A 25,527-nucleotide genomic window follows, 5' to 3' on the forward strand; every position below is an offset into this window, starting at 1 on the left:
GGCAGCTCACAGCTCTGCAGGTACTGCTGCCACTGACTGAGCAAGGAAGGCAGAGTTGTTGACAGAAGAACAAGTCTTTGCACTTGTAAGGCTATTCTGGCAACTCTGCCTGTGGAAAATTACCTACAGTTTGACCAAAATGTTGCTTTAACTTGGAAATCTGTAGTTAACTGGGTTTGCCTGCACCTCCAGATCTAAAGTGAGGGAGGGGCTGCCCGGACATGACTCTATAAGCGGCTATAAGGAGAAGATTTAGAAAGTACTGGCACAGTTATACAGAAGAAAAGGCTTATAAAGAGTAATATCAAACTACATGGATATACTTTTTGTTCTCATTTTATATCTTGTTTGAAAAAATGACTGAATATCTTAAAGTTAGTATTCTTCCTTTCCATGCGCTCATTTGCTGAGTGACCTCTTAAACCGACAGCTACAACAGCAATCCTACAAGTTAGATCTGAGAAAACAGACAGACTTTTGCTGACTCCCAGACTGTTGACTTGGTGCTTAAAGCTCCTAATAATACACATTCACCTCATGAAGAAGTGGGGAGATGTTGAATATCAATTTGACATTTTCTTTTTGCCCATTACTACGATGCAATGGTGTGTGGATTTGCACCCTAATCCACAACTTCAGTGTCTGTTGAATGTCATACTGGGGTCTTGCAAATGTTGATACAAGTTAAGTCTTGAGATAAACAGTGGATTGGGGGAAATTCTCCACTCAGGTGCCATTAAACCTCTGCTTGAGAATGAGATGATGACAACCTTAAATTTGTGCAATGAAAACAGAGGGATGGAATAGTTGAGGAAACGTCAGACTTCTGTTGGTTTCATCCAGCTGTTTATTTAGAGGCGAATGAAAATCATTGATGATTATTTGAAATAACTGATCCTTTCAAATAATTACAACCAGACAATTATGGAAAGGGGGGGATTAAATGTCAGTGAGGTCAAACAAGATTTTAGCAGATTTAATTTGCATTCTTCAGTTAAAATCAGATTAATTTATCTTCATAGATTTTGCATAATACCTTCTAACTCTATACACTGATTTATATAGGCTATTATGTTAAAGTAACAATGGGCACATCTTGTGGTCAACATCATGGGCTATGGTGGTACCTTTTCTCAACAAACGGCAACAACTTTTACTTATCGTTTCATGGTTGAATATTTTATTGAGTTCCAGACAAGATTTCAGAGATCTGAGAGATTCGGTTTCAAATCATTCAACTCATTTTACTCAATAGCTTTAATGTGTTATTACTGGCTGCGATTTAACATCGTACCTGCATTTTAAAAGGTTTAAATTTAGCTTAGAGAAATGTATAGTGAGATCGTGTTTGCAAAGGCAACACTGTGATGGGGTTTGTTGTTAATAAGATGTCTTTATAAAACTAATCTTATGAGACCCAGAGAAAAAGTTGAGCTGCTAAATGTCCTGTGTAGTGTGGGAAATGAGTCTGGATATAATTAGAAGTGCTCCCACTGTCTTGCTGTATGTCAGCTTGACTTGCGGACAACATTGACTTTCTTTGATTCTGAAGAACTTTTTAAAACCTGAAGATTCTCAAGCAAACCTTCCCCTTTCTGAACCAATTATTTTAATATATCCAGTTACCCAGTGGTCTGAAGTTTGATCCATGTGTTTTTTTTAGACTGTCAAAAGTTCAGGAAACTGAGTATAATTGTAAAGCAGTTAGATATGCATTCTGACTTACACACTGTTTGTGGAGTTGAGATTATACTCATTTTGATGGAGGATAGGGATAGGATCTTTCAGTTGCAGCATTCATTTTGCTTAGATATAGCAGAGATGAAACAAAGGCTTGCTTTGTCATCCTGGTTTGGTTCATGGTTGCCCTTATCCCCCTTGTAAATGACACCCCACACCCAAATTGATGTCTCAATAGTTAGCCCTTCGGGTGATTTGGTGTCATTTCAACCAGTCGCATACTTTAAGATTTTTGTAACCTGTCACATTAGCTACTCGAGTGATTTTAAAACAGCAAGCTGAGGCAAAGAGTGTCTGAGCAGCTGTCTCTAAAGGCACCTGTACGACATTTCAAACTACAATTATTCTAGATGCTACAAAACATCCAAAACAGCCATTTTCTCAGTACCGATGTACAATGTTAAGGAAGAAGACTGCCGTGAATCCAGCATGCCTGATGTGTTAATATAACTCGTTGATGGTGGTGTGTCAATCTCACATTTCGCCCACACAATGACCAATGCTCAGAGCATAAAGGTTAAAGCTCCGCACATCAACTATTAAGGGCATATGTTAAAAGATGTACGGTACATGGAATTATAAAAGTAGATATCGGATTCAAAGGAAGATTATGCTGAATCGGAAAAACCCAGTCCTGTCTATAACCATTCTTTGAACTAACAACCGAACATTGCTGTGGTCTCTTTATTGCAAAACTTGTTAAAATATAACACGTGGGATGTAAATGACTTTTGTTGTCACCTGTTATTTGTTACCTCAGACACAGTTGCGTAGCATTAGCAACTCAGCACACCCTTAATTAATCATAATCTGGTCATATGCACACAGTAGACACTCAGAAAACTTCTTTGCATAGTATTTTCTTGCTGTATCTTAGAGTACATTTTGATTTATGGTCAAAGTGATTTTACCATCTTAAAATATGTTATTGTGGAACTCTGATTTTCACATTTTGTACTCATCCAAAACTCTTTGATATTTGAGGAATAATGTCTCCTCTTCATAAGTGTCAAGTTTTTTTTGTATAAATCAGGATTTGTCTCTATTTCTCAGTTGTTGTTTTTTTTAAATGTTATATTAATAAAAAAAAAATTGTGGCTGGTTTCCTGCACCCTGGTCCTGATGTGAAAAAAAAGAGGCTGATCAGTAATCTCTGACCTGATGACCATCTTTACTTGTCATTTGCATGAAATGCACAACAGTATAAATGACAATCCTTTCGATAAATCTTTTGTTATCCATATCATTAGTAATACTACACGTTGATTAATTGACGAGACATAAGTCCAGGACACCAGCCGTCACACTATAATGTATTTCTTTGTCATGTTCATTTATAAAGGCATTGTAGATCTAGTGTTGCTGTGCCTTGTGTTGCCTGTGAATAACACCCGTCTCCCCTTCCCTCAGCAGCTCTCCCAGCTCCCCCAAAGCACTGAAAGTGAAGCAGGAGGATGGGGTGGAGAGAGTTACAAAGAGATAAGAGAATCCCTAACCAGCTTAGGTAGGAGTATGGGTTGTTTCACAAGGAAGATGGGAGAAGACTGTAGCTACTTAATTTGCTCCCACACACCAGTAGAAGCAGAGTTTTTGCTTTCTGGTTGTCATCCGTTAGTTGGTGTTGAGTTGTCTGAAGCTGAAGGTGCACTCTTGTCAGTTGTTATTGTCTTCTTTGGTAATTGTAAGTTAATGCCGTGACTTTTTCACATTTTCCTTTGTAGTCTCAGACATAAAATGGTTGAAGCTTGAGCAGTCATTGGTTATCAGAGGTTTTAAATTCAGGAGTTGTCAGGAGGCAATTAGACAAGTTGCCATTAGTGGTTTGTAATATCTGGAAGATTTGGTTCATAGCCAATCGCATCGGCAACATACATTTACAGTGAAGCAGCACTCATCTGCAGCACAGCAGACATCACATATATGCACTTGATTTTTGCACAACAGAATAGGATGGGTGTAGTGGTTGGATAAGGATATCCTTCATAGTGTTCCTTATAGAAGTAATTCAGCAGGAAGACAGGATAGGTATTGCATTAGTAAGACAGCCTCTATTAAAACAGTCATTTCCTACTGCTTGTTTTGACAGAGCAACAGTGTTTCCTGTGTTACACACATTACACACACAGAGTGCTCACGAGTTGAATTTAAATGACTAAATGTCAGATGTGTTTTTGTTCAGCACTGCTTTCTAATTACCTGTGTTCTCAGTGAAGAGAGCAGTAATGGTGATGCTTTAGAGGAACCTTCTCCCTTCCTGTCACACAAGGCAGAGGTTGTTGTGTCTATAGTTGATAACAGGCCGTGTTTATTTTTCTCACATTCATAATAGTTTGTCTTTTGATTAAAAAGCTTTATATCACTCATCAGTGAGCAGCATTCTAATGTTTTTCTGGCCATAAAGGAAGTGACGCACCGAGCCGGCTGTCGGTGGACGTCTGCTGCTCTTGTCTTTTCAGCGTGTCCCGCACTGTTTGCACCATTGGACCCCCACAGACGTTTTTAGCAGTAAATGAGCCCTAACAGACCCTTTAACATGATATAACATTAATCATTGAGTATAGTTTGTCAGTGCATGATAAAATGTTATGGAAAAACATAAATGAATATGATTAGTTTAAATTGAAATCTAAAGACGACATAAAACGTGAGCTAAAGCAATGTTGGACATTTAAAACTAAACTGAAAATGACTTGAAATGCAATGGATTGAAAACACATAGTTTAGGACACTTTCAGTCATATTTTCGCCATCACTGTTGTACACTTGTAGGTTTTCTATCTATATTTTGTTAATCTTTGTCCATTTTTCTTCAGGCTGTAGATTTCTTACTGTTTTTTGTGTCTTTGGTTTGTTGTTTATGTTGTATTTCTATTTCTTTTCAAAGATATTTCCGAAACCCTCCTCTTGAGACCATGTAGTGCTTGATAATGCACAGATTGCTGTTTGCAACAAATCCTCTAGGACTTCTAGTGACCAGTGACAGATTGAAATGAAATGTTTGTGATATAATAGTTACAGGCGTTTCCAATGTTACATGCTGCTGAGCAAAAGTACACTGAGTTAACTCTTTTTCGGCAGAAACAAAGGGGCACATTAGCCGCTTTCGGACTGTAGGAACCTTTGGCAGTTCTAATAACCTTTTAATCCGCGGGGCCGTTTTCTCCCGTGTTCGGACATACAGGAATTCGGGGCTTTCTCCCTTAGTTCCTATAACTATTTAGCTCCTTCTCCGAGGTCGGGTCTTTTCATGGTTCTATAGAACTAATCTGACGGAGGTGTGTGGTGGTCGGTAGCTACGCCCCATGTCATGCTGTCACGGCTGAAATGTTTCCTGATAAGACACAGACACAACCGGCGGGTGTTTAATAAGTTAAACTTACACTGGTCTCATTTGTCTGCAGCGCTCTTCTCTCCTTTCTTCCTTCATGAAATGAAAAAGTATTGTCTCCTGACTCTCTCTGTGAGCTCTTCCAGCCTCGATATTAGACGCCTGATGTGATTGTCCATGATTAATATCACCATCATGCAGACCATAAACACAGTGGCCTCCCCGCTCTCCATATTAGCTTCTTTGTGGTGTTTTTTCTTCTCTCCTTACTTTTACGGGTTTTGTTTTGTGGTTGAATGTGGCGCTAAACGGCTAACGGCTAACACGTCACTGAAGCAGACGGCTGCGCGCGGTGCATCAGTCCCGACCTGGTCCCGATTCATGTGCGAATGCAGACTGAAACAGAAGGACAGTTATCAGAACGAAATTCGAGTAGGACAGTTCTGATAACTGCGTTCCTATAACTACTCTGTCCGAAAGCGGCTATTTATGCATATGAACTACTACTTATCACTATAATGTCTGCAATAACCAGTGACTGCCCTGATTTTTTTTTTTACTCACATTGTTGTAGGTGGCTTAGGTCTATTAAGTAAATTAGGATTCATGTACCGAAGTGTTTGTCTACACTGCTGCTTCAAGACAAGCTGGTGTTTTCCATAAACATCTACCAGCTGTCACTGTTATCAAAGTGTCACTTTAGTCAGATTTACAGCGAGAGAACTACTTAAAAACAGGTGTGCCAATGAGAGCTAATCTGGTTCAACAAGACTTTTGCTTTTAAATTCTTTGCTACAATCTCTTTGATTTGCAATAACTTATCCCCACTTTCAGTATGAGATTTTCCTACACTTTGAGCCGTATTTAGAGCCATCAGATACTCTGGAGCTTGAGATGGGATTATATAAAAGACTGGCTATTGTTTCTCATTTCCCTAAAAATTTTAGTGTCCAAATTTGGTTAATTCACTTGCTTCACATAAAGAGGATTCAACTTGAGGGCACCACTGAACTATAAACTGATCCGATCTTTCTTTTCTTTTTAATGGTCATCTCTTTGAACGGTATCGGTGTTAGTCTTTCTTTTGGAAGTTCCCTTTTTTCAGTGTGCCCTGAAAAAAGTCTCATTATTTAGGACTTCTGCTCTTAATTGTTGTACTTATGGTCTTTGCACACTATTTCGAACAACTTTTAGCCTTCATTTTCTGTGAATTACTGTATTTGATTTAGCCATTTCTAGTTTCTTTGGTTGATTATTGTTGTATTAATCTACTATAAAACAGGACAATTGCAATTTTAGCTATAGTCTCTATTTTAGGAAAGATTCAATAGGGAGTGTGGCGTAAAGCTCAGCACTGGGGGGGCCTGATGTTATCTATGTGGATCACTCGGGTGATTTGATTGTCTGGCGCCTGCACAGCCGCTTGAAAACCTGAACTGATCTCTACTTTCCACCACAAGCTGCACATGCAATGTGAAACAATGGACCCAGAATTCAACTGAGCAACTCAAGATCTCTCCTCATTCAAAGTAAATGAGAAGGGAGGCAGTTCACATAAGAAATCCGTACCAGTGATAGTTAAGCGTGCTTTGGAAATATTTGCCCTCATAAATCATAGCTAGCTAGATAAGAAGAGCCCTCTTCTTCATCAAAGTGAGGTTGTAGATTAACCATCAGCACTCATATATCATAGATCCACTCATACAGCAAGCGGAAACGACCTGTCTTCCACCTCATTTAGCTTAATTTGCAACTTGTTACTTTCTCATCTAGAATACAGCTGAGCTACAACTCGATGCCAGCAGTAACTGGCCCGGCAGATTCCCTGTATATTGTCCATGTTGGCAAACAGGAAGAAATTGGCTGCTTACAGAGAAACCAAATCATAATCTGCTTGCTGCAGGTCTTTTAGCCCCAAACACTTAGGGTTAACTGTTTCTTCAAGTTTACAACAATCAAATCTGCTTGTAAACATATTACTGAAAGATGCTAAAACAGTAACAAGAGCGTAGGTTTGTGTTGAGGGAGACTTTGGGAGGACCGAGTCTTTCTGTTTTTGTTTACATTTTTTCTGTTTCGCCGCTGTTGGCTGAACATTATTAAATGATATTGCTGTAAGGGCAACATTTGCAGTGTTCTCTGAAGCTATGCTCAACACTTGGCATCCCACTCTAAAATTTAAGCACTAATCTAAGGGCAAAGCCTCTTTTGTTCTTATGGGTGGTAGACTGGGATGCAACTATTCCATATTAATGATAAGTTTGTGACTGATGTGAGATGAAATTACCCAAAGATGCAGTTGTAGAAATTAAGTCCAAATTTACTTACCTGACTCCCGGCCTCTGGTATTCGCATACCATCTGGGACGAGCCCACAACCGACATGATTTCAAATGGGGCTATTTTTTCTAAAACTCGTGCATGTGATTGGATGAAGAATCTGTCCGTCATCTTGACTGACACGCCACTTCAGCCACTCCCAATGACTCAACCCGTGACGTAGCTCAGAGCTTACCTGACTCCCGCCCTCTGGAGCATGAATGGGCGGCCATAACGCCGCCCATTCATCCAAAGTCCCACCCAGCGATTAATGATTGGCTCTGATTATTTTCTAATCGGACGAAACACATATGACTCCCAGGCTCCTCAGATGGTTGTGTGAGGAAAGTGAATGCCCCCGCGTGTAGTTGGTGAACGCAGCCAGATGACGTGAGTCAGGTTACAAATTTACTTCCATAGCAGAAAACATTTCATGATTTTTTTTTGTTTTGAGGATTAAGCTTAAACTAAATCTGTGATGGTAGAAATATGTTAAAGGAAAGGTAGTAAATCAAAGAAAGGCCTCAAAGATGAGACAACAAGTTGTCATATTTAAAAAAAAAAAATCATTGTCGATAGTAAATCTTAATTCTTTTTATCTGTTCATAGATGCTTGTTGTTTTAGTGGTGGTGTGTAATCTGGTGAAATACTTTAATCTTATTGTATATTCTTTTCCTCTTGTTGCGCCTGCCTTTGATTCTCTTCCTGAGCATAAATTCTACAAACTCCCTAATCTGTCAACCTGTAGCACAGCAAAAATAATATTGACCGCTATGTCTGAGAGCTCAAAGGTCTTTACCACTTCTTCTGTTTGTCAGCAGCTAATTGTCTTTTGTTTGCCTTTCTGTGTTAACACGGTGTGAATCCAGTTAACCCATGTCATGATTTAATTGGCAGGAAAATAATTGGTTTTCAAATTTAAAATGTCCATTTTGCTCTTCAGTTTAAGAATACAGTAACTGAACCACAAGTAAAACTGAGTTTAATACTCAGTCTTATGAAAATGCCACATCTACATTTAGATCTACATAGTTCAGACTCACAATAGTAATAGTACATCTTTCTCCCATTACATAAATACTGATATTATATATATATATATATATATATATATATATATATATATATATATAAAATATAGAGTTTTTTTTTTTTTTTTTAAGTGCACATAGCTCAAGATATACATTTTTTTTTTTATCTGTGCTCTTAATCAATAGAGCACCTATAAAAAAACAGTGAGTGCATTCTGTAATAAAGTAAAACTTATATTCATTATAATTAGTACTTTACTAAACAAGGCTCATGTTATGCTCGGTGAACATTTGACTTTATGAGGTTTCGCCTGGAGCCAAGTGATGCAAAGTTTGCCATCAAAGCATGTATGCGACATGTATAATTCATGCCTAATTTGTTATATAGGATGTTTGCTACTTGGGGTAGGTTTTTGCAAATCTAATGAAACGGATAAGATTTTAACCCTAGACATTGAACAGAAAACTTAAAAAAAGTTGTTGTTTTTTTTTTTTCCATTATTCCTCTGTTTTTGACATCCTCTGTTTTGACTTTTGAAGTCATGTTGAGTAAAAGCAGGCAGTGTTGTTCTGCATTATGCTTCATCAGTTGTTTAAAGTCAGTTCTACACTGCAGAAATTACTCTGGGATTGTTTTACATCCAAAAAAGACATGTGCTCATTTAAAGCAAGATTATAATTGATTAGATATTAATATTATTTTTAGCTATCACAAAATTAGACATGCCACAATGAATTTTTATTCAGTAAGACCTTTTTTTTTTTTTAACTATCTGACAATATTTGCAGTATTTTGAACGTTTGCTACAGACAGTGCAGTTCCCATCTTTCCCCTGCTCTCAGAATCAGAAATAAAAGAAGTTTGAATACACTTAGCTGAAGTCGGTGCTCAGTACTGCTCGCTGGAATCAAAGCAACAAGTCTTTTTCACTGAATCACATTTCAGTAGAAATAGTTTTCCGCTTCCCAGTTAAGCATTCATTTGCAGTTGCCCTAAGCATGTTTTTGTTTTAACACAATAGGGACCACACACACAGAGTTGAACTAAATCGTTTAACAGAAATGATTGATTTAAGGTAACCCGTAGCCACATGTTTTTGGAGCTGCAGAAAAAAGTTGTCTTACTTTATTTCTTCCCAATTTATTTACTTTGTTTTGTGTGTTTCTGAAGAGAGTCAAGGAGTGCTCGGTCTTATGATCACACAAAACAAGAAATCCATCAAATCCAATATTTTCATTATTTATACAGTTGTAGGTTTAAAGAGAAGTGTGATTACTTACTGTGAATATTTCTCCAAAGCCTCTAAGATATTGTCGTGTGAGCAGCTGCACACTTTAATCTTACTGCTTGGTCAGTCACACATATCTTTTTGTGCCCTGTAGATAACAGCAGTATCAGCATGTCGTGTCTCCATTTTTTTTGTGTATTTTTGCTTTTAAAAACATTATCTGGTACAACAACATACAAAAGTTGATGTTGCTAGACGATACAGCGGTTTGTCTTGATCGCTGTTATTTCTTCCCTTATAGAAATTCTGGATTTTAGATATTAAGTGAACATTATGTCTTCGTACTGTCAGTTGCTATGCAAGTCGTGAATTTCAGTGCTTATTGATCATAACTTTTTCTTAGATGTTTATTTATTATAGTTGTAGCTGATTTGAATAAATGAAAAACAGATTAAAGCTCTAAAGCTCACATGTAAAAAGGAGATGGCCTCATTTGAATTCTTGCAGGGTGCAGGCAGATCCCATTGAGCTAAGCTGCAGTTATTGTTTGATTTCAAATAATTATTTTTTTACCGAAAGCATTTCTAAGGCGGCTGTGGGGCTCTTCCTAGGTAACAAGAGCTGTATATGAAAGGCCAAAAACAGAAAAGCTCCACATACAAGGTTCTCATCCTTAACATACTGTAAAGTAAACGGCAGATCCATCCTTTGAGCAGTTTTCAGCATCCTAATTAAGCCAGACTTTTTGACTGTAAATGACTACACTTTTTACATCAGTACATCGATGTCTTCATCAGTCTGTTAAAGCAAAGTGGCTATGATTATTAAACACTATTTACTTTTATATTGCTGCTGCTAATGGCTTCATTCAGCCAGATTAAGGTTTCTTATTCACAAAGTTTTAAAGCCTGATTGTCAACTCTAAAAACAAAATAATCACCTGGTTTTCACTGTGGCAAATTAATAACTGTAGAAAAAAGAGCTATTTTACTGAAAAGTTTGGACATTGTTGTCATTTATGTACTGATGTAATTTGTTGGATTGCTCTGTAAAGAAGATCATATTCCAAAATTGTTAAAAAGTGATGCATTTAGGGATGCTATCTCTGACTAATTAAAGATTGCAGTCAGGATTTATTACAGAAAAGTGCCAGGGTGCCCGTCCATACGTGAAGCTGACATGTTCATTTGCTCTTAGTGTTATTGGAAAATTATGTGTCTGAAAAGGCAAAAGTAGCACATATATCTCACTTAAAGGAACAACGTTTCTCTACTGCCCCATGAAATTCAAAGTTTTTTGAAACGCTGTTAAACCACCATTTCCATATTTCTTTTTCTCTGAACGTGAAAATAAAACCCCCAAGTTTGCCAAATGTAAGCAATTCTTCTTTGTTGAATTACCTTGCGAACACAAAACGTATTTGAATGCACTAAAAAGGATTGTTTTTGTAACTAAACTATATTAAGAAATAAACCTTAAGTTAAAGAACCCTGAAGGTGGAGTACGTTATCACCAGTTATCAGTGAAAATGAGATCTGTTTGAATTTACAACCGTTGCTGTTATTTCAGAAACCCCAGAAGAAGTGCTTCATCTTCATCTTGATATTTAAGCTTTTTCACATAGTTTAAAAACTTCTTAAATGCCACGATCAGTACAGTAAAATGTCTTTTCGACACACTGGTTTCACCACCACCACCACCAGATCTTTTACGCACTTTATCTAGGGCACAGTTTTTATAATTAGAATGAAAGACTAACAGTCGAGCTTTTTTTAAACTTTTCAGTCTTAATGTTTTCTGCCACAGCATTCAACTGTGGCAGAAAGCCAGTCATGCTTTCATTGTGGCTTTTCCTTGCAAATGCAAAGTTGGTCATTTGATATTATCGTTTGTGACGGTTAAAGAGATCGAATGTACACAGGTTTACAAGTCATTACTCCAGATTTTATGTCCTTCAGACCCGTCCATGCCACTAATCTGTGGAATAAAAGTCCAGGAAGCACCTGATGATCTGTGTTGAAAAAGGAAAGCCTACTGGCATGTGTATAAAATAGCTTTGGCATTGCAAAGAATACAAAGTATAACATGCATTGCTCTTAGTTTGGCTAAACATTTGTGGGGAGAACTCTTTTAACCGGCTGAACATAAAGCTTAAACAAAGCAGGGACAGATGAACTGGAGGGGTTGCAACGAAGGCAGACATATTCAGTCCACTAAAGACTAAATTGATAGTGCAGTTTGACACAATTGTAAAAGAAGATTCATTTATCCATTTTACATAAACAATAAAGAATGTAGTGCATTTATGAGTTAGTTATCATGTGACAACCATTTAACTTCATTCAGATTCTTTCCCATTATAACTGTATCACTGATAAATGCTTTCATATAGATGGATACTGTCACATTTGTTTGTCAAATGTAAGGATAGATATTTGGAGATTAATTAGTTTATTTTTAAATTTGTTTAGGTTAATCCATTTTTTCATTGAAGCACCACCTCAGTTTGAGACTTTTTGATTCAAAATGAAACAGCAATTTGGTGTTGAATGTCAAATTGAATTGTGCTCCTAACTTTTGTCTCTTGTAGTAAATGCGTCTGTCGACTCACTTTAAAGTTTTTAAAGTCAGCAAAATAGTGCTCGTTTAACCCAACTTATCTAATATCAGTCCACATGTCACTGGACTTTATTCTATTTAAATGACCATATTCATAAAGAGTTTTTTAAAGAAAGAACCTATATTCAGCTCATCTCCTGTGTTTTGACTCCATCTACTGGCTGATTGTGTAACTAGAATCAGGCAACGGGTGGACCGAGCACTCCATCCAGCACAAGCTACTGGAGCCGAAGATACATTTTCATTTGCTGGTTATAAAACACAACCACCCTCTTATATTTGTCTTTCCTGAGATTCTACCGGGCACATAATCAATCCTGTCAGTAATGCAGTTTAGTTTTGTGTGTAAGCTGCAGTCAGTTAGGGAAAAATCATAGTCATATTGCCATGTGTGTTGATAATCAGTTCATTCATATTGATTTTCAGACCTCCTTTTTTGGTGTTGTCCTTGTAAAAACAGATGTTTATGTAACGCCTTGTGTTTTCAAATATTGAGCGTCTTGTCTGTTGTGAAAATCCTCTGTTAATGTGTTGATGTGACATACAATTGGGAATCTGCACAGGATGTTAAGTTTTTGGCTTGACATGCTTTCCATCACAGATATACTAGGCGTGTTGTGAATAGCAGTCCCTGGGACAATTCTAAAACACAATGGTGTATATGGTGGGATTGCAGGCATTGTTTTGAGTGGCGGTGACCATTTCTGGTGGCCACATTGCAGCCAGACACAGTGAAATCCAATGATGCGACCGTCTTATGTTCAGATACACTTTGAAAGGGGAAATAGGAGCAGCAGATGGCACAGACAGCAGTAGCTGATTAGTTAGTGCACTCAGGCAATGTGGCACTACAGCAATTTCCAGTGTAATTCAATAGCAAACAGTGGCTTAATTTGACACAGTGTAATTCTGTTGCGGATTGTGTGTATGGCCATGGAGCCTTGGAAGTTACCCAGTGTACTTGTTGTTACTCATTTAATTTAATTTCAGTTCATTTTCTTTATGTAGCGCCAAACAACAACATCATCTCAACACACTTTAAACATACAGTCCAATTCAAGCCAATTACAATCCACTGCCTTGTAATCCAGTTTTATTTATCATTTGATTAAATCATTATTTTACGTACCTTTCCATAGTATAGTGGGAATATTGCTTAACATTGGCGCATCTTATTTAATTGAATCAAATTGTGTTTAAAAAAAAAAAAAGAAGCCAGGTACGGCTCTGTCTTTGGCGTTAGGTTTAGTCTAAATAAACCTTTAAAATGACATGAGTCATACAATGGTATACTATTCTCAGCTAATTGTGGATAAAAGCAGAGATTTTCAACCTCCAGAGAACAAATGATTTGTCAACAAAGAGCTTTTTAATGTTTGGGTATTTTCTGTTGATTGATCTGAAGTCTGTGCAGCCAGGCTTCTTCTTCTTCTTCTTCTTCTTCTTCTTCTTCTTCTTCTTCTTCTTCTTCTTCTTCCGTCCCCGTCTCACTCCAAAACACGCTGTGCTTTTTAAAAAAGTTTTTCATAAACTACAATTTTGGTTGGTCTGTAATCCATGACTAATCAGACAATGAAACGGTATGACAGAAACAGAGCTTACCTCAGGGTGTTGCCATTAGTATAAGCTGAACATGGAAGATGTCAACATCCCAGCTGTAAATCGCTGCTCCTCTGCTAACTTTTACTTTGTAATGGCTGTATTTTACTGGACAGTTACACGGGCTGAAGCTTGCAAGCCTTAATTTCTAACCTTGTGTGAATGTGTCTGAATGAAATGAAACATGGTTACTTGTGTTTTAAAAATTTTTTTTTAGATCTACTGTTTAACAACCTGTTTCTAAATTATAGATATAGACTATTTCTGTCATAGAAAAACATCTACTACACATTAAATTACACATAATCACACAAGTGATCAGTTTTTGTTATTTGCATCATCAATGCTAAACAGTTTTTAAAGAAATTCTATTGATTTCAGTTCAGTTATATTTATATTTCATCTCAAGGCACTTCACAAAGGAAGTTCAGTCCAAATCCAGCTACATGCAGGGCTCTCCATGTTAATACAGTCCAATCCCAGTTTATTGTTTTGAAAGAGTGCCATTTATCTGAAAGCAGCCTATGTAAGGAAACCAAAAGATTGCATCAAATCTTCACTTAGATTAAGCCTCCGTCCTGAGCATAGTTAGAAGAGAGAAAGAATTCCCTTTTAAGAGAAAGAGACCTCCTGCAAAGTCAGATTCAGGTTGGATGGCATTCTGCCTCAGCTGTTTGGGGGGGGGGACAGAGAATACCTGCTATGTGAAATGAAAAAGAAAAGAAAAACACGTTCTTAATCACAACAATATTGGCTCATAAATACATGAATGAAATTAAATGAAAAGAGCGCAAAGTTAGAAGAGGTGCTTAGTGCATTGTGGGATGTCCCCTAGGAGCCTGTACCTCCATAAGTGAAGACATGGCTCACAGTCATAAGCTGCATCAAAAAGGAAAGTTTTAAATCCAATCTTACTATGAGGATTTTGTTCTGGATCTTCTTAAAGTCTTCTGGATTTTACATACTGTCGGTAAACTATAATTGGATATGTATGATCTCCTGTCCTCTCATCAGAACCTTGGCTGCAGCATTTTGGATCAGCTGGAGGCTTTTTCAAAGAATATTTGAGAAATTGCGGGAAAAAATAAAAAACAAAATCATAAAGTAATAAAAACAAATTAGTCTGTCTGTATCACTTTGGGAAAGAATCTTACCAATTTTGACAATACTGCATTGTTGTAAGATGGTGGTTTCAGTCACCTTTTTTTATGGGAATTAAGTTACATGCAATGGTAGAAAATAACTGATAGTTCACTGTAGCACTGAAAGCAAAGGTAATGCCATTCAGAGTAACTATATGCTCAGATACTCTTTTCCTGTAATGTGTGGACAAAGCCTGCTGTTCTACTAATGAATCTGTGCTCTGCATGTGCTTTTTTTTAAATTCCTATTTTCTCAGGTTTTCATCATGTTGAGCAGCTGTTTCACACTTTAGTGGCTGTAACTTTGTTCTTACATAGTTATGTTGAAGTCACTCAAATCTGTTCTCTTTACTTTTAGTTCTACAAGCATGTGGTCCAGAGTGTAGAGAAGTTCATACAAAAGGTAAGTTGTTGTACAAACTGAGATTAATCAGTCATACTGACACACAGTGGGGTTACATGGCACTGAAAGGATTGTATAATTGGCTAAATAACAATAAGAGTGAGTTGAGCAAGGGAAATTATCCTTGGATATATGCCGATGAATGAATCGAATCAAACTCAGGCATTCGAGAAAATGGCGAATGAAGAGCAAGATGAAGCTACGTCCCTCTACATTTCGTTTGTGATGAGCATGCTTATTGCACAAACACGATGCACAACGGCGCATTCTCCATCACGCTGTTTGTTTGTTTCTGACGGGGACAACAACAGTAATATCGTCTCTTCCGACTTCCGGTTCACGACCCCGGGAAAAAAATCTTGAGCATGCGCAGAACGCAAAGTCTAATTCACCACTCAGGGTCTTAATCTGATCGCGAGTAATCTGATCCAATTTCTTGTCCGATTAAGGTGTCTACATGAACTTAATAACTCTTAATAACTTATAGTCTTATTGTAATTTACCAATAATCCGATCCCTTCAGTGCCATGTAACCCCACTGACTGTTTGCTTAGTGACTTGCTTGTTTAGTGTTCTTATGACACAAGTAATGTGTAGACAACTCAGATGGCAATTTATTAGATATGCTCACCGTTTTTATATATCTTAACACCAACCGTCTCGCTGCTTCCGCAGTGCAAGCCAGAATACAAGGTCCCGGGGCTGTATGTCATCGACTCCATTGTCAGACAGTCGCGTCACCAGTTTGGCACAGAGAAGGATGTTTTTGCTCCGCGCTTCAGCAAGAATATCATTGCAACGTTCCAGCACCTCTACCGCTGCCCTGGAGATGATAAGGTGAGACGGTTTCTAACAGCTTTTCTTTCACTCGCTGCGGCTTTTCATTTCTTTAATTAGTCACGATTAAGTGGGAGGTGGTTTTTTTTGACAAATATATCAGGGATTGGCCGAACAATGGCTCGCTTATGGCTGAGTACTCAATTCAAATGATTGCCTGACAAAGGTTACAAGACCAAAATATACCTTTTTTGAATAATAAATTGTACTTTCTTCACATATCACTCAAACACCTTTTACTGCTGTGTCACAGTTGTTTTTGCCATGTATTGTTGGTTTGTCCAGAGTAAGATAGTGCGAGTCCTGAATCTGTGGCAAAAGAATGCCGTCTTCAAGAGTGACATCATCCAGCCCCTGTTGGACATGGCAGCAGGGATTCCTCCTCCCAGCGCCACTCCTGTTCTACCCAGCAGTGCCGCTCCCGTCAACAACACTACACCTGGTCAGTAAGACATCAGATATATCAGATAACTTATTTGACAACATTCGTGGTTCGTGTTACATTTGTCTCTCTGTCCGTTAAGGTACCCCAGCGACACCGGCCACTCCAGCAAACATTGTGCAGGGTTTGCCTGATTGGGCATCGCAGATTACAAACACAGATACTGTGGCTGCTGTTGCACAAATCCTACAGAGTCCCCAGGGACAACAGGTTAGTCAGCTATGGAACCAAAGGGTTGTGTACTGTTAACAGTTGAACCGGTTCCAGTACTGATACCTGGAACATGTCTTTAATTGTTATTTTAATATAGTCGCATTAAACCAAAGGTTTCTGATCATGGGTAAATATTTGTACAGAATAACTTCTTCATTTTCATAGAAACCTCTGTAATTTGTCAAACTGTTGGTGTTAAAAATGTGTCATACTCCATGTTGTCATGTGTTACAGCTTCAGCAACTGGTACAGAGTCTGCAGATGCAGCAGCAGAAGCCCCAGCCATCCCTGCTGCAGGCCCTGGATGCTGGGCTGGTGGTGCAGTTGCAAGCTCTGACGGCTCAGCTCACTGCCGCAGCGACTGCGAACAGCCTCAACCCGTTGGAGCAGAGGGTCTCCTCTTTTAATAAGGTAACACTGCAGTCAGCAGTCTCCTTATTTCTTGTTCTGTCTGAACCTTACTAATGCGATTATGTTTTGTATTTGTTGTAGAAACTTTTAGGTCCTTTTGACTTTGGGAACGATTCTGAACGCAGTGAAGAAGCTAAAAAGGACACCTCATCATCTCAGCTGTAAGTTCAGTTGGTTTTAGTGTTGTTGTTTTTTTTCCTCCACACCAAAGTGCATTTGTCTAATCAAACTCCTGACCACTTCTAGGCCTATGGTGTCTGAGCCCATTAACAGCTCACTGTTCCATCAACTGGCTGAGCAACTACAACAACAAAATCTGGAGCAGTTTCAGAAGCAGCTGCTAGAGCACCAGCAGAAGGTATATCAAGCAGACTCTATTATTACACATTGTTATTATGCTTGTCATTATTGGCAAATGTTATTTTTTGTTCCCTCTTCATTTTGCTCATTGTTCAATATTCTCATAGAAAATAGCTTTAAAGGGGGTCTTTCCCCCTTAAACTCAGGTTGAAGCACTTATGAGTAGTCTGTGTCTTACCTGCAGTAGGCAGCAGTCAGTCGCCTTAGTTAGGAGAATCAGAAGCTTTCGTCATGGATAATCTAAAGTAAAACGCAACGTGGAACATTGCCAGGGTGTGGTCATGCAACAGTAATGCCCACAGTGCCATCAATCAGTCGACAATATTGTGAGACCGCAGCAGTCTGAAGTGGGTATCTTCCAATGTGAGCCTAATTTGTTGTTGGAACTACCAGGGTCTTGTTATGTATGTTATGTTTTTTTTCTAGTCTCCTTTCATGTACAGTGATTTCTAACAGAAAGAATATGTCAAGGATTGTCGGCGTAGCGACGAGGTGAGGAGACTAAAAGTAAAGCTGGGCATACACTGTGCGATTTTTGGCCAGATGTCGACAAGATTTTCACTCGTGCGACTATTTTGGAGATCGGGCCGAGTTTTTGCTCAATCGTGCGTCTCGCATCGTGTAGTATACATGGGGTAATGACAAACGATTAAGCCCTCCCGACCACCTCCCGATCGATCGGATGAAAATCAAACTTGTTTGAAATCCTGGTCGCCCCTCGTGAGGCTCTTGCATATTTGAAGCAGTTGCACGAGCCGATTTACCTCATCCTGTCACACTACGCATGTGCGAACATAGGTACGGAAGAGAAAATTGTCAACAGAAGAAGAAGAAGAAGAAGACAACAGAACAGCATGGCAGCGACCGAGTCCGAGGTGTCGTGCAGTGTGAGCAGCCAGATCGCATCAGACCATCGGGTCGTACAGTGTGAGAACAGGAATCGTGAGCTGTGACGTTTTAACCCTTGCGATTCACTCGTACAGTATGAGCAGCAGCTGAATACCGCGATTGAAAGAAAATTGCACAGTGTATGCCCAGCTTTAAACTGTTTTTATTCCAAAAACTGTAAGACAAAACAGCGAAAATAAGAACTTGAACAGACCAATTAGCCATCAGGCGGTGAGGATCTGACAATGAGTGAATCCCAACCGGGAGTTTAAACACAGAGGAGGGTGATCAGTGAGTGAAGGCAGCTGAGGAAAGAAATGCAGGTGAAGTGGAGCTGATGATTAGACAGAACAGAGACTGAGGAAAGTGAGGAAATGGCAAAAATCACAAAAAAAACCAAAATCACAGACGTGACAAAAACCTAAGATGCAGATGTCACGACTCTCAAAACAGAATAATAATTACACAAAGAAAAACCTTTTGCATGGTAATTAAAAGGTACCCGACCACAGTTTTAAGACAGACTTTAACAATTGTGAGCCTGTTCTTAAGACTTGGAAGCACAACAGAAATGCTCAGGAAGAGTGCTGGGTGTGTTACTCAGTCCACTGATACTCTTAGATGTGCCTTCAAGTGCTTTAACAGAAAGCTGTTAACTCTGCTGTTGTTCCTGCTGCAGGCAATGAGCATAGAGGGGCAGGACTCAATCTTTGGGCAAGAGAACTCCGTTGCAGCTACTCAGAACAGCAGCCAGCCACAACTTCCTGAGCCAGAGAATAAGATGGATGACTCCATCGACAACCAACAGCAGGTATTTGTGGCAACTTCTCAGTTATTTATCATTTCTGGTTTTCCTCGACATTAACATATTCTTTTTTTTTTTAGGATATGGATCTGGATGAGGGGCCTGATGGAATGGAGGAGGAAATCTTTGAGGCAGAAGAAAAAAGGACTCTCAGCACGCGGTCCAGAACACGTTCTCGGTCACGCTCTCGGTCAGTCTCACATATCTCTGTAGCTTACTGTACATGGTAGAACTTTTTTTTTATGTCCCCAATTTTTCCAAGCACATGTTTATCAGGAAGGGATGTGATTCCCATCTATAGATGGATGTGTTAAATTCATAATGCATCAGAAACTAAGAAATATGTGATTATATTTTTAAACAGGAGTCTGTCAAAGCTATTATTATTATTATACAAGCTTGGAATATAAGAGTGCTGTAGTTTTATTTGTGATCAAATGATTTTGTTTTGTCTTTGGAAGGTCTCCCAAAAGGAGAAGATCCAGGTCTCGCTCTGGCTCACGGAAACGTAAGCATCGCAAAAGGTCACGCTCACGCTCCAGAGACCGCAAAAGGAAGTCGTCACGGTCTTACTCAAGTGAAAGACGTGCCCGAGAAAGAGAAAAGGAGAGGCAGAAGAAAGGATTACCTCCCATACGATCCAAGACTCTAAGTGGTAAGATGAAGTCTTCATTAGTTGTTGTGGAATGTTTTCATTTTCATTTCTTGCCATTGTTGTCATGACTGACATCAGCTAATCATTTCGTCTTTCCGTCTCCCTACTTAGTGTGCAGCACAACTCTGTGGGTGGGCCAGGTGGACAAAAAGGCCACTCAGCAGGACCTCACCAACTTGTTTGAAGAGTTTGGCCAGATTGAATCCATCAATGTAAGTTGACTAATGCTCCAGTTAACCCCTGAATGTAATTGCAATATGTTTTCCAGTCCTTAGATCCAACATCTGTCTGGTAAAGTTGGTAATGGTCTGAGAGTTTCCAACTACCATCTATCTTATAGTTTTCTGTTCCTTGTATTCTTTTAGTTGCTTTTGTCATTTAATTTTTTTCTTCAGTTGTCACACAACTCTATTGGTTTGACTGGTAGAGACTTGCGTTGTTATTTAACCTTCTCATCCTGTGTGATATGATCTGTGTGTCTCCACAGATGATTCCTCCCAGAGGCTGTGCTTACATCTGTATGGTCCACAGACAGGATGCATACCGTGCCCTTCAGAAGCTCAGCACTGGTTCTTTCAAGATTGGCTCCAAGATCATCAAGGTCCCCATTAGCTCTATAATTGAATTAATTCTATACTTAATCTCTTTGATGGTCCTTATATAATTTTCCATTGACCACCAGTGGTGATAGCCTAGCTTTCCAAGCACATCTTAAAATTCCTTTGGCTTTGTTTTGACCTTTTATATGTTTATCTGATCCAGATTGCATGGGCTCTGAACAAAGGAGTAAAGCAGGAGTACAAGCAGTTTTGGGACGTGGACCTGGGTGTCACCTACATACCATGGGAGAAGGTCAAGCTCGATGATCTGGATGGTTTTGCTGAGGGGGGAATCATTGACCAGGAGACTGTCAATGATGGTAAAAAGACACTTCTTTCTTTGACATAAACACTTAGTCTATTGATTCATTAGCAGTGCTTGTTAAAGTGTAAGCAGCCCTCATAATGAAAGCATAACAGCTATTCCAACAGGCACTTCCTGGCATTTTATCATGTTAATGGATTTTTTTCCCTGCCTCATTTATTTGTTTTGCAAAGTTAACGACCATATTCCTAAAACAAGTGTTGTATGAAATGTAATGATGATTTAAGATTAAGCAAGAAAAATCGAACTGATCTCCTGAATCCAAAAAAATAACTGGATGATAATTGTTAACATTAAAGTTTCTGTGTGTGACTGCAGAGTGGGAAGCAACCAAGAATTCTGAACCTGCCAAGGAAGTTCTAAGTCAGCCGGTCAGCGCTGAGACGGCAGCAGCATCTAATGCGCAAACCGAGACTTACAACCACCAGGTTACCATGATGCCTGTACAGGTACAGAAGAGCTTCTTTTACACTCTGTGGATAGGCTGGAAGCAGTCTTCCCAAGCATTATCTTGTCTATTTTTATTTTTTTATTATTATTGGTTACAGTTAATCACTCTTTTCCATTTGTACGACTGTGTCAATTGTCTTGACTGGTTACCGGAGACTTGGATTGAGGCATAAACAGCAACTGAGATGTGTTAAGCAATTTATGTCACATGAAACCAAGTTAAAAACTTTCTGTTCTTTTTCTTTTTTTTTTTTTGTTTAGCTCCCAGTGGCCCAGGCAGTTCCAGGTGCAGTTGGTATGGTGCCTCCTTCCTTCCCGGTCACAATGGGCATACCTCCACCAGGCTACGGGCCGCCACCACCATTCATAAGGGCTGGCTTCAATGCCACACAGCCTCCACCAAGTAAATAACAGTTACATTGTAGTGTAAAAAATGGATTGACACAAATCCTTCAGCTCACCCTGAATTATTTTCTGTTGTTCAGATTTCATGCAGGCCGCACAGACTGCAGGCATGCCTTCAGTAACTTCATGTAAGTCTTTTTTTCTACAGGCTCTCCCCATCACTTATATCTGCATATTGGTTTGAATGCCCTTTTAGATCTTTGTGTTCATTTTTTTTGTTTCTTTTGCTCACCTGTAGCTCTAGTGCAGCAGTCTGTGGCTTCCAGCCAAGATGCTGTCAAAGACTCACCATTCAGCACTATGATCCCTCCAACCGGCACTATCCCATGCGGCTTCATGCCCTCGGCCATCCCTGGAGCTGGTGTGTTCAACCCAGTGGGGCTTCAAACTCAGCAAGGCACGAATGAGAAAACTCCACAATCTGCAGAGGGTATGGATGCTGCAGCAGAGCTCACACTACAGGGTGAGAGAATGCTGACATGTTCTTAGATAAAAGAAACAAGCTTTCTCTGACCCTTTTTATAAAGTTTATATTTGGACTTATCAGAGTTGTTTGCCTTTGAACAATTTTTAACCTTTTTTTTTTTTTTTTTCTATGCTGTGTTTTATACCCAGGCATGCAGAATGCAGTCCGCAGCGGGATGGGTCTACTTGGCATGCACCCCGCAGCTTCCCTCAGCCACTCCCTGCATCAGTCTGGTCTGAGTGGACAAAGAATGCCCGGCCTGTTGCCCCTGGATGTGCGACCCAACCTCCTCCAACCTGGGGCTGCTGCCCGCTTTCCGCTCCTCATGCAGCAGGGTTCTGCCCAGCAAGCCGCTGCTCTCCTCGAAGGGTCGCTCCAGGCTCAGATCCGACCCAGGGCAGCCTTCCCTCCGGTGGACCCCTACAACAGGGCCCCTAACCTTATCAATGATAATGTATCCAAAAATGAAGATGAGTCCTCCTCAGGGGCTGATGAGGGCAAAGACCAAGACTACCGCTTCCCTCCTATGGAAAAGCAGAGCACAGGCCTTCTACGGACCCCTCCACCAGAGCATAGGGAGCCCCTTGGAGTTGGTGGAGGGGGAGGGGGAGGCAGACCACCCTTGCTCCAGACTCCTGGAACTCAGCCAGGCAGATCCAGCTTAGTGGGACGTTTGCAGGCTCTTGCAGGCTTTACTCCTGATAACCGCTGGAACCAGGCCAGAGGGGACTTTGATGAACGCGATGGAATGCGAGGAGGCCCACAAGCCCCGGGAGGTCCAAAAGGCTTTCAGGATGAGCGGCCCACACCTGGGCAGAGCTTCCCTAATCGCTTTGACAACCGTCCTGCAGCAGCAGGGGGAGCATCGGGTGTAAATGCTGGAGCAGTTGGGGGCCCACAGCCTTGGAACCGTGGTGGTGGTGCCACGGCTCCTTTTGACAGTGACCTACATAAAGACCTTGATGACCGTAGGCGTCCATGGGAGAGGCAAAGAGACCGAGATGAAAGAGATTTTGACTTCAGGAGAGATCTGAATGGTAACCGTCGTGAAAGCCGTGAAAACCGTGAAAGGGAGCGAGGCCGAGAGCGCAACAGAGAGCATGAACGCGACAGGGACCATGACAAAGAGAGGGACCGTGAGCGTGGAGGCTGGACTCCTCTTCTTCCTCTACCAACACCACTGCTTCCCACTCCTCCTCTAAATCCCAACCTGACACTAAATCAGGGCAAACTTCTCGCGCCACTTAAATTAAACCCTCCGATTCAGCCACGATTCCAGTCGCCACTTTTGCCTCAAGCTCAGGGCAAACCTCCTCTCCTGGCTCTGAACCTGCCACCGCCTCAGGTTCAAATGAGGTCTCCTCCTCCAGTACAGAGCCAAGCATCTGTACCGGAGCGCCAGTCAGAAACCCCAGCTCCAGCTGAGACCCCTCAGACACAGTCGCCACCCAGTGCCCATACACCCGATCCATCATCTGACGATAAGGGTAAGATCACCTTACCTGAGCCTCCCACTCAGTCCAAGTCATCACCACAGCCAGAGACCCGCCCACAAACAGAGTCGCCACCCGAGCCCACTGCCCAGCTTCTTTTAAAGACCACTGCTTCTCCAGACACTGAGACCCCAAGCCACACCTCACTGCTGCCTGAGGCCTCACCCCAAGACTCACCTGTGGCCTTCACACAAGCTGAAAGCCCCCCTGAAGATCCGACTCCCTCTGTGGAGAAGCAGGAACACCCTCAGAAGGATGAGGAGGAGTCACAAGAGAGCGCCTCCTCGCCTCAACCCCAATGGGTCAATGGACCCGGGAAGGACAGTGTCAGTGTGGCTGAGCCCACACACAAGGCTTCTCCTCAGCCCAACCCAGACCCCGCCTACGATTCTTTGCTCCCTGAAAGTGAAGGAGAGCCACAACAGGAGCAAGTTTCATCTCCTAAGGACCTAGACACTGAACAGAGTGAGTCCATGGAGGAAGCTCCGAGTCAGCCAGTGGTAGACACTGTCACAGACACTGAGGGGACATAATCATCACTCAGTAGGTAAAAGATCATTTTGTAAAGTTGTCTCTTCTTCTCTGTACTCATGTCAGCAAACCACCACCACAACACGGGACATGACGAATATTGACTCACACCAGTTGTTGTCTGATAACCAGTAACAAATGATATTATCTCTCACAAAAACCAGTGTACTTAAATAGAAGGCTCGTTAGGTGATTAATGGATAGATTTGTTTGTATTTTATTTCCTTTTTTCCTTTTTTAAGTTGTAAAACCACACCTCCCATTTTGATTAATATAAGCTTGGTAAATTTTATTGAATTGCCTGCCAAAATGTTTCAATTGTATATGGGGAAAATTAGCTTTGACCTTCCTATGGAAGAGTGAAAAATCCTTGCTGTTGGACAATGGATTGACTGCAGATCACATGTGGTACCTGAAAACAGCAGCTGCTCTCCGATTTCTGTCTCCTCTTCTTTTAAACTGATTCTACAAAGTTTTTATCATGAATGCTTTTATTATGTCCTTCAATACTTTGTTTTTAAGCAAAACAAATTGCCTCTATTACAGCGATACCAGAACAGCTTATTGGGTGAAAAAAAAATAAATTAAGAAATTTCAATTGAAAACATGAAAATGTTGTACCCCCCCAAAAAAAATAAATGTCTGTAATTTGTTTCTAACTCTACATTTAACACAAACGGAAAATCACTTGCCCGGGGTGGAGAAAATGAACAGAGGGATGTTCTGATGTCGGGTGCATTTTGTTTTAGTTTGAAATAAACATGCTCTGTCTGTTTAAACACATGCTTTAGGACTGTTTTCTGACCCAAGACCAGTGGAAAAATAAGACTGCTTTACTTTACAGACTCGTACACACTGTGTGTTGTCACATCAGTCGATTTGATGCTGTCAAGTTGCTGCTTTACCATCTATCCACAGAGCACTTTGTTGGATGCAACTGCAGGATTTGTAGTTTTTAGCTTCTGATGACTTCAGCCTGTATGTTTGCCTAAGCTTTTGCTGGGTGACTGTTGAGGATGGGATTGTGCCTTTTTTGAATGGATTTGTCGTTCACGATGCTGTCCAACACATCTGTGTGATGCACACCAGACTGTGCGTGCGGCTCGGTTTCAGAGGGCTCTCTGAAAAAGAAAGCTACCTGCACAGAATTGACTGACCCACCGATTGAACGGTAGCTGCGCAGTTTGTACAGCACTCACCTAGAGGAGAACAATATGTACTCCATTCTGTGCATGCA

General features: G+C 40.3%; 1 protein-coding gene across 4 annotated transcripts in view; it reads left to right on the plus strand.

Moving 5' to 3' along the window:
* LOC142366141 (rho guanine nucleotide exchange factor TIAM2-like) overlaps positions 1–25,527 on the plus strand; it is a 111,360-nt gene that overhangs the window by 1,775 nt on the left and 84,058 nt on the right. Inside the window, exons 3-20 of one of the 4 annotated variants that reach the window (XM_075447952.1) lie at positions 15,366–15,410; positions 16,086–16,247; positions 16,533–16,689; positions 16,772–16,899; positions 17,137–17,313; positions 17,395–17,474; positions 17,560–17,671; positions 19,241–19,372; positions 19,447–19,556; positions 19,828–20,021; positions 20,133–20,233; positions 20,509–20,622; positions 20,784–20,940; positions 21,264–21,394; positions 21,657–21,798; positions 21,881–21,928; positions 22,039–22,263; positions 22,416–24,306. In XM_075447952.1, the coding sequence (XP_075304067.1) occupies positions 15,366–15,410; positions 16,086–16,247; positions 16,533–16,689; positions 16,772–16,899; positions 17,137–17,313; positions 17,395–17,474; positions 17,560–17,671; positions 19,241–19,372; positions 19,447–19,556; positions 19,828–20,021; positions 20,133–20,233; positions 20,509–20,622; positions 20,784–20,940; positions 21,264–21,394; positions 21,657–21,798; positions 21,881–21,928; positions 22,039–22,263; positions 22,416–24,292 (4,092 nt within the window). In that variant the 3' untranslated portion in view covers positions 24,293–24,306. Of the gene's footprint in view, positions 1–15,365; positions 15,411–16,085; positions 16,248–16,532; positions 16,690–16,771; positions 16,900–17,136; positions 17,314–17,394; positions 17,475–17,559; positions 17,672–19,240; positions 19,373–19,446; positions 19,557–19,827; positions 20,022–20,132; positions 20,234–20,508; positions 20,623–20,783; positions 20,941–21,263; positions 21,395–21,656; positions 21,799–21,880; positions 21,929–22,038; positions 22,264–22,415; positions 25,074–25,527 lie in introns of those variants that run through there. The other 3 variants (XM_075447951.1, XM_075447953.1, XM_075447949.1) reach the window with 3 other exon arrangements.

This window comes from Odontesthes bonariensis, chromosome 17, assembly GCF_027942865.1.
Source record: "Odontesthes bonariensis isolate fOdoBon6 chromosome 17, fOdoBon6.hap1, whole genome shotgun sequence".
Classification (NCBI taxonomy): domain Eukaryota; kingdom Metazoa; phylum Chordata; class Actinopteri; order Atheriniformes; family Atherinopsidae; genus Odontesthes; species Odontesthes bonariensis.